At 53.4% G+C, this 9,140-nt stretch overlaps 1 protein-coding gene across 10 annotated transcripts in view; it reads left to right on the forward strand.

Annotated features, from left to right (window-relative positions):
• NPHP4 (nephrocystin 4) overlaps window positions 1-8,477 on the forward strand; it is a 138,538-nt gene extending 130,061 nt beyond the window's left edge. For 8 of the 10 annotated variants that reach the window (XM_059875745.1, XM_005217171.5, XM_059875743.1 and 5 more), the window contains 7 exons: window positions 3,561-3,717; window positions 4,205-4,290; window positions 4,831-4,916; window positions 5,919-6,090; window positions 6,681-6,860; window positions 7,118-7,261; window positions 7,915-8,477. In XM_059875745.1, the coding sequence (XP_059731728.1) occupies window positions 3,561-3,717; window positions 4,205-4,290; window positions 4,831-4,916; window positions 5,919-6,090; window positions 6,681-6,860; window positions 7,118-7,261; window positions 7,915-8,055 (966 nt within the window). In that variant the 3' untranslated portion in view covers window positions 8,056-8,477. Of the gene's footprint in view, window positions 1-3,560; window positions 4,053-4,204; window positions 4,291-4,830; window positions 4,917-5,918; window positions 6,091-6,602; window positions 6,861-7,117; window positions 7,262-7,914 lie in introns of those variants that run through there. The other 2 variants (XM_059875747.1, XR_001502085.3) reach the window with 2 other exon arrangements.
• Window positions 8,478-9,140: the final 663 nt, after the last annotated feature.

Genomic DNA, 9,140 nt, shown 5'->3' on the forward strand with positions numbered 1-9,140 from the left:
TGTCCTCGGCACTCTGTCCCTGGAGTCACTGGGGGTGGGCCGGCCACCCTGGGCCAGCCTCACTGGGCTGATTGTAGCCTCACGTGCAGAGGCTGAGGCAGCTGGCTGTTCCTGGTGGCTAATGTGTCCACTAAAAGCCCACTGTCCACACCCGTTATTCCATCAGGATGGAAAATGGTGAAACTCCATTTCTCTCATTGTTCCTGTACTTACTGCTCATGATTCTTCTATAAATAAGAACTTCTCCCGTCAGCAGTTTGGTTACCCTGAAATATATCTTATAGCTCCTGTGCCTTTTTAAAAAAAATTATTTATTGTTGTGCCTTTATTTATTTATTTATTTTTTTGAAAACAGAAATACCTTTTTTTTTTTAACTTTACAATATTGTATTGGTGTTGCCATATATCAACATGAATCCGCCACAGGTATACATGTGTTCATTATCCTGAACCCTCCTCCCTCCTCCCTCCCCGTACCATCCCTCTGGGTCGTCCCAGTGCACCAGCTCACAGAGACTGAACAAGTGAGCCTAAAAAAAAAAAAAAGTGTCCACCACCGCCCTCTTTGTGTCAGGGCGGAAATCAGACACTGAAGAGACCAGCAAACAGAAGAAGCTAAAACAGAGGGAACCGACTTGGAAGTGACAGGTGATACTGGATGCCTTTTTTTATTTTGAAATAATCTCAAACTTGGAGTTATAAGAATAGTGCAAAGAATTGCCATGTCTTATTTACTCAGATTCCTAGTTGTTGACATTTTACCTTCGCCTTATCATTTTGTGTCTATATTTATCCATATATTTTTTTTTCCTGAGCACTTTGAGAATAAGTTATGTGCAAAATGCCCAGTTGCTCCTTGAAACTTAGAATTTGTATGTCCTGAAAATAAGGATACTCTACTCCACAACCACAGTTGTCCAGTCGCCAAGCCCTGTCCAACACTTTGCAACCCCATGGACTGCAGCAAGCTAGGCTCTCTTGTCCTTCACTGTCTCCTGGAGTTTGCTCAAACTCATGTCCATTGAGTGGGTGATGCTGTCTAATCATCTTATCCTCTGCTGCCGCCTTCTCCTTTTGCCTTCAGTCTTTCCCAGTATCACAGTCTTTTCCAGTGAGTTGGCTTTTTGCATCAGGTGGCCAAAATACTGGAGCTTTAGCTTCAGTGTCAGTCCTTCCAGTGAATATTCAGGGTTGATTTCCTTTGGATTGACTGGTTTGATCTCCTTGTTGTCCAAGGAATTCTCAAGAGTCTTCTCCACACCACAACTCAAAAGCATCAATTCTTCAGTGCTCAGCCTTGGAAAATCAGAAAATTGACACTGATACAATTTCATCATAGGCCTGGATTGCATTTTCCAAATATCCCAACCCTGGACCCCTCACCCGCCTGGGGTCCCACGGTGCGTCAGGTGGTCCCACCCAGTTTTTCTCACCTTCCACAGCCTCAGTACTTTGGATGCACAAAGGCCAGTTCTTCCACCTGCCCCTCAGTCTGGTTTGTCTGGTGTTCGCGAGTCAGTGGGTTCAGGCTGTGCCTCCAGGGCTGGACGAGCACAGATGGTCTGCTGTGTTCTTCTCAGAGCCTCTGATCGGGAGGGACACAATGTCGATTTGTTCTATTTCCAGTGATGTTAATTTAACATCTTACTTGGTTAAGATGGTGTCTGCCAGGCTCCTTCAATGTAAAATTAATTCACAAGTATTTTATAGATGATAAGTAGAACTATAGTGTTTTGTCAGGAGATACTCAGATTATGTCAATATTTGAGTTTTGTCAGGAGATACTCAGACTATGTCAATATCTTGTTCCTCATGCAACTTCTGCTGCTAGTTTTCATATCCACTGATGATTCTTTTTTTTTAATTGAAGTATAGTCAACTTACAGTGTTGTGCCAATCTCTGCTGTACAGCAAAGTGACTCAGTTTTACACATATAGACATTCTTTTTAAAATAATTCTCCCCTGATGATTCTTGCGTGATGGTTGGCTGTCGGTGACTTTCAGATTCGATCATCCCTTCTACGTTCTAAGTGACTAGGCAGAACTTTGCCTCCCTCCATTCATTCCTGTAGTTTATTTGGCACCATTTTGGAGCGTGAATTCTTTTTTCGTTCAGCAGGTGGTCATTTGTCACTGTCTTTCTCTGTTTTACTGCTCATCCACCAGGGGCTTCTGCTTTGAGCTGGCCCCTGTGTCCTTTTGACAGGTCCCTGCCATCATTGGATCTTTTCCTTAGTGCCCGGCACATGAGATGTTCCGTCTTGAATCATCTTAGACTTTCTGCTCTGTGTCTGGATCAGCCAGTTATCTAAGGTTCCTGTTAGTGGAGAATGGTGTTTAGAAACTAAGGTCTGGTGCTGGGTGTGCTCATTATGACTGGGGTGCCCTTGCTCCTGATCCCTCTGAACAGATCCTCAGGCTAAAAAACAGTCGGTCATTGTAGAGCTAAAAGTCCCAGAATAGCAGTGAAATTCCAGCAGGAGTGTCAGTGCACAGCTGCCAGGAATGTGGGTGCAGTGGTGGGGCTCCCCTCCCAGTGGATCATGAAGCCGGGTTAGCACATACAAAGCATGGAAACAGACTTGGGGACAGATGCATGGGGCAGTGGCTTTCAGGTGACCCTCCGAAAAGGTGGAGCCAACATGGAGTCACTTAAAGACCCGGAGGGAAGGGTGAAGACACACAAGGGATAGTGACCGCGCGTTCAGAAAGGGCTCCCTGGAGAGGGCGGCCATGTGCTGGGGTCCAGAGGGCAGGCAGTGTGCACCTTGTGCCTGTCTCACACTCACGTGGCCTCATGGGCAGCTGTCCAGTTATCATGTGTCCAGTTACACATCTAAGCCTTCATAGTAAAACCCACAAAGTGGAGGAGCGACCTTTCCATGTGGAAGGTCTGTCTGGGGTCCTGAGCTTTGCGCCGATGTGGGAAGGTTGTCCAGCTGCGGGGTTGACCGTGTGCTGCTCTCCATCCTGGCTCCCGAGAGCTTGCTGGGCTGGTTGAGTCCCGGAATAAAGACACTGGCTCCATCATCTCCCCAGTTAGAACCTCTCTTGGATACATTTTTTTTTTTCAGTGAATAATGATTTTTTTTTAAAAAAGAAAGTTTGTAGCCATTTGGGTTTAGGCACAGCCCCCTTTTACCCTCTGGGGGATGTGCTGTGCTTCCCGCCTCTGAGGGCCTGGTGGGGTTAGTGTCTAGATCTTCTAGAATGACTTCCCAGCACATGCAGGCAGCGGGAGCGTCGGAGGGGGACTCAGGGCTGCAGACCTTTCTCACTGGCCTTCTGAGCACTTCCCTTCCCTCCAGGAAGTGGCAGGAGCGGCAGCCGCATGTGGTCCACGTGTGTGGAGCCTGTGCTGGGCTGGTCCCCTTGGGTGGGCACCCACAACTGCAGACCCTGTGTGTCTGACTCTGCCTGCCCTTCCCACCTCCTGGGGGTGAGCAGACCCTATGGGGACCCCCACCCTGTCTGTCCAGAGAGGTGCCGTGCACGCAGCTGCCTGAGACCCCGTGTGCAGGTCCTGACCCTGCACTGCCCGCCCTCCGCTCTCCGGCAGGTCCTGTTCCGCGCGGGCAGCGGCAAGCCCCTGGCCGTGCTCTGCCTGACGGTGGAGCTGCAGCCTCACGTGGTGGACCAGGTCTTCCGCTTCCACCACCCGGAGCTCACCTTCCTGAAGAAAGCCATCCGCCTGCCACCCTGGCACACGCTTCCAGGCAAGGTCCCGCTCTCCCCACAGATTCAGCAGGTGGAAAAGGCTTCTCCCGAGGGTGACAAGTATTCTTCCATCAACCCGGGATGCTCTTAACCCAGCACCGCCTCCTGCCTGAGCGTTTGACACGGTGACCTTCTCTTGTCCCTCTTCAGTGGCAGGGCGCCCGTGGCCCTCGGATTCCATCCTGAAATCCACAGCCCGGGGAAGGTCTCCGGCCTCGGGTGTCGGGCTCTGTGCTGCCCTCCGTGTTGGGCCTGGGGATTCACCTGCTGATTCACTTCTCCCTGGTGCCTTCAGAACAGATCTGAGCCTTTGTGTTTGGCTCCTGGCTCCATGGTACCCCCCAACTTCCTTTGGTTACTCCCTTGGGTGAGAAAGAAGCGCTGGTGTTCACACAGACAGCTGTGTCCCCTAGTGTGTTTCGTTAAGCACCTATGGGGGTCTTGGCTTTTGGGAAAAGACATTTGCTTTCATATTCCCCCCTCCAGGTGCCCCTGTAGGGACTTCCAGTGAGGACCCCCCTTTCCATGTTCGATGTAGTGACCCGAACATCATTTGTGAGACACAGAGTGTGGTAAGTTCTGTGGCCCTGCCCTCTCCAGGCCCTGCCTACCGTTTGCATCCCAAGTATCCTGCAGCCTCTTCATTTTAGGTTTTCACTGAAGTGGCTTGTTTCTAAGCTGCTAAAGGGCTATTTTGACATCCTCATGAGAGTTTTATGAATGAGTTTTCATTTTTCCTGCTAGCAGATCAGTTCCTTGATTATCTGAATTTAAATTAAAAAAAAATGCGTGAGGCAAACAGAATAAAGTGAGTGGTAATTAAGGCACTTATTAATTGCCATTGTGCAAGGATAACGGCCATAATTATGTTATGACTGGTTAGGAAATGGGATAAAATCTCCTGCAGAATATAATTATTAAACTCAATATGAAATCAAGAAGTTAAGGATTTTTCTCTTTTGCAGTGACAAAAATAATGAATTCTGACAAGTACAGAAAATTAAAAACCTGTTGGGGGAGGGGGCCCGGTTCACACCTGCATTTGCTTCCTGGGGACTTGGGGAGCTGGGGTTGGAGCCCAGTGTTGCTGTGATGCGCCCCTCTGTCGACAGGGCCCCGGGGAGCCCCGTGACGTGTTCCTGAAGGTGGCCAGTGGCCCTAGCCCAGAGGTCAAGGACTTCTTTGTCACCATCTACGTGTGAGCGTGTGGGCCCTGGTGGTGTGGAGGGTGGGGGTTGGTGAGGAGGCAGGCTGGGGACCGCTGGTGGCCCTGGAAGTGCCAGCCCTGTGGCTTCTACACTTGTGGTGAGGAGGCGGGCTGGTGTTTGGCCACGTGAGCTGAGACTGGCTGAGGTCTTGCAAGGAGCTTCTGCTCAGCTGGCATTACCAGCTGGTGGGACGCTTCAGACCCAGGCAGGAGGCCACTTCTGCCGCAGCACGTGCCAGGATGGCCAGACAGCCTTGTCCCCATGACCCCTCCCAAGTCTCAGGGATGCAGGCTGTGGTCCTGCCTATCCCGCCCCCCAGGGAGATGGAAGGTGGTGTCATTTCCTGTGATGCCCAAGGACCCAGTGAAATGACCTCAGTCCCTTTCCCTCTCCCTGTGAATCATATCTCCCAGGCCTTGAGAGCCTTTAAAACCAGTACAGGCAAGCTGGAGGGTTTGCCTCAGCCTGTCTGGGAATGGGGAGGGTTGGAGAGTGTCTCTTGCACTGAGGGCCCACCCTAGCTGAGGGTCAGTGCCTGGCTTGCAGGTGCCATGTGGTGGCTAGAGTGTGGTCCTCATGATGGCTTGTGGGCAGGCGTCCCTGAGGCCCATTTACCACCAAGGGTCAGGGTCCCTGGCACCAGACAACTGGTGCAGAGCCGGGGCTCAGGCCCATGTGACCTCCGAGCCCACATCCTTGTCCATGCCGTGCTGTCCATGGGGTTTGCTCTAGGCCTGGTTTGGGGTTCTGCTGACCCAGGTACAAGTGTGCTGAAGCCCACGTTGCCACACATTTGGGGTCTCTGTTCAGGGTCAAGGCCACATAGAGGCCACAGCCCTGCCTGAGAGCCTCAGCCTCGGAGGAAAGGGGGCCATGGGGGTGACAGCACCTGGGCCCCACCTGCCCTCTTGGCCGCCTTCTCAGCCTCCTGGGGCTCCCCTCCCACAGTCAGTGTACTGTCCTCACTGACCGTGAATGGCTTCTGCCCACAGAGACCGCTGGTTAGCAACACCTGTCCAGACCTGGCAGGTCCACCTGCACTCGCTGCAGCGAGTGGACGTCTCCTGTATCACTGGCCAGAGGACCCGCCTGGCTCTCGTCCTCCGGGGGACGCAGACAGTTAGGAGAGTGCAGGCTTTCAGCTCACACCCCCAGGAGCTGACGGTATGGCCTTTGGGTGGGGGCTGTTGGGTTTCGAGGAGGTCCCCTGGGCCCTCCCTTCCTTGCCCACCTGGGGAGGGGATGGGAATGGCGCTGTGGCTCAGGGATTCCTGAAGGTCAATGGAGCCTTAGTTCACATCGCCTTTGTCAGATGTGCCTTCGTGGGATGACTGACTTATTTACAGACGCCCCAGGGCCAACTTGTAGAATTGCTGGGAGTATATATTACCATATTTATGGGAGTATATATTGTATATCACAGAAAGAATTAACTGTGACTCTGGAGTCAGTGTGGCCGCAATTGTGCATCTCGGTGATGGGATGATGCGGATGCCTCGCCCGAGACTGGGCTGGTTCAGCTTTTCTCTGCTGAGGCCGCTCCAGCACTTAGGGGTTCCTGCTGTAGGGGAGGGGATTCAACCCCAAAGATGGGGACATGGACTGTGCCCTGCTGGTACTGGTGCCAGTGGCACAGTTGACTTCATGCAGACTGGAGGGCTTCCCGCCCAGCACAGGTGGTCACCCCTGAACCGTTGTGCTCCCTGGGATGAAGCCCTCACCTCCTGACCCCCTGCTCCCCTGTCCCCTGGAAGACGGACCCCAGAGGTGTGTTCGTGCTGCCTCCTCACGGGGTGCAGGACTTGCATGTGAGCGTCAGGCCCTGCAGGCCGGGCAGCCGCTTCGCGCACCTCCACCTGGTTGACGTGGACGCCCACCAGCTGGTGGCCTCGTGGCTCCTGTGTCTCTCCTGCCGGCCGCCTCTCATCTCCAAGGTCTGATGTGGGATGTGGGGCCACGTGGCTGGGGTGGGGTGTCCCCTGATTGTCCCCTCGTCCCCTGACCTGGCCTGCCCAGTGGCTGGGGGTCTGGGGGTTGTTGGCTTCTGAACAGTGAGCCTCCTCGGCCAGGACCTCGGGAGGCTTGTCTGCTGTATTTATGGAGCCATCTAGCGTCTAGGGCCCCGAGCGCAGGGCAGGCTTGGGAAGTCACTGGAGAAGCAGCCAGGGGCCAACTCCTGCCCTCCCTGCAGGCCTTCGAGATAAAGCTGCCCGCGGGGAGCGGGAGGGGCGCCAATAAGCGCATCACCTACACCAATCCCTACCCCTCGCGGAGGGCCTACCGCCTGCACAGCGACCACCCCCACCTGCTGCAGTTCAAGGAGGACGCCTTCCAGGTGCGGACTGCTCAGGGGTGGGACCCTGCAGGGTGGGGGGCTCCAGGAAGTCCTGGGGAAAGCAGTCTGTGCTCCAGTGAGACGCCTGCAGTCCCCAGGGGCACCTCCGCTGAACTCTGCCTGGGCCTCTGACCCCACACCTAGGCCCCCACCTCCCCGGCAGTTTCACAGCAGTTTCATCCAGATTCTCTGGCAAGTGAGGCCTTGATCCACCGTGGCTATTTTAGGGAAAGTGAGCAGCGACTCAGAGTGGATCAGTCTGTCAGTCAGGGGAGGGGGCTTAGTGATGTGTCTCCCAGGGACTTGGGAAGAGCGGCTGTCGGGGAGAGGGCTTGACAGTAACATGGGAGATTGGGTTCTGAATGTTCCTGTGTTTTCTGAAGCCTGCCAGCCTGGGGGTGGGGTGGGGTATGTGTGTGTATGTGTGTGTGTGCGTGCACGCGCGCACGTGTGTGTGTGTTTGCCTGTGTGAAAGCTGCTAGAAGAGAGAGGAGCCGGTGGAGGGGGCGGTGGGGCACGAGTATGGTGTGTATGTGTGTGTGTGTGTGTGTGTGTGTGTTTGCCTCTGTGGAAGCTGCTAGCCTGGGGTGTGTGTGTGTGTTTGCCTGTGGAACCGGCGGGGTGGGCATGAGTATGGCAACATTTCTTTCCAGGTCGGGGGAGGTGAGACCTATACCATCGGCCTGCGGTTTGTGTCCCGTCAGAGAGCCGGGGAGGAAGAGATCCTGATTTACATCAACGACCACGAAGACAAAAACGAGGAGACCTTTTGCGTGAAGGTCATCTACCAGTAGAGGAGGGGGCTGTCCTGTCGCTCCCAGGGGACACGGACAGCCTGCTCCTGTCCCAGGACTCTGCTCCGTGAACTCAGCCAAGGACTGGGGGGTCCCCACGTCCCGACCGTGTATGATGGTCTTGCCCTGTCCCGTCAGGCTGCTGCCAGGACCGACTGCATAGCAGTCCCATGGGAGATGTGAGTGCCCCAGTGGGCCCAGGCCGGTTTCTCTCTGTGGCACACGGGAGTCGTCACCGTCTATGACGTTAGGATTTGCTCTCAGCGAGATGTATTTTATGAATTATTTTAAATGATAAATTATGCTTTTTTACTGAGATTTATACAAACACTATATTGTTTGATATGTAATATTTTTTTATACTGGTATTATTTCACATCTTTTAAAAAAACTACAAAAATACAAAACTTTTACACATTTTCTCTTTTGGCAGTTTTGTGTTTTTCTGCTGTTTTCACCTTTGTCAGAGGTTTTCTGTCAACAGAGTAAGCTTGGTTTTCCGTCGGTTGATGTGGCCAAGGGCAGTCAGGTGGCCCATGGCTTGTGGCCTCTGGGAAAGTCTGCTTGGCCCTGACCTGAGGGGAGGGTAGCGCTGACCTCTGCCTCTGCTCTGATTCTGGTCCCTCTGCTTTCCCGTGAGGCCTTGTGATGACCCTGGACTTAACTTGAAGAGTCCAGGACAACCATTCTATCTCAAGATCCTTAATTCCATCCTTTGGACCACACGAGGTCACCTAGTCATGTCTTCCAGGGATCAGGTCAGCCTGGGTTGGTGCACATTATTCTGCCCACTCCCATCCCAGTGCTTGTGTAGACAAAAGAACTGAGTTTACAATGTGAGAACCCCACAGAGGGCATCCCTGGCTGTTGTTTAGATTCTCCAAGCTGTCTTTTCAAGGGCAGCCCCTGTGTTTTGCATGCCTGCTGCACACGCGGCAGGATCTCGGCTCGTCCATGCAGGCCAGTCCAGGCCCAGGCCTCGTCACCAGGGACCAGGCCCTGGCGAGGAGTGCATTTCAGGAAGGAAGGTGGTCTGGAGCCTAGTTGCTTTCTGTCCTGGGGGCCAAGGAGGTGGAGGAGGAGGA

This window comes from Bos taurus, chromosome 16 (genome assembly GCF_002263795.3).
Source record: "Bos taurus isolate L1 Dominette 01449 registration number 42190680 breed Hereford chromosome 16, ARS-UCD2.0, whole genome shotgun sequence".
NCBI lineage: Eukaryota > Metazoa > Chordata > Mammalia > Artiodactyla > Bovidae > Bos > Bos taurus.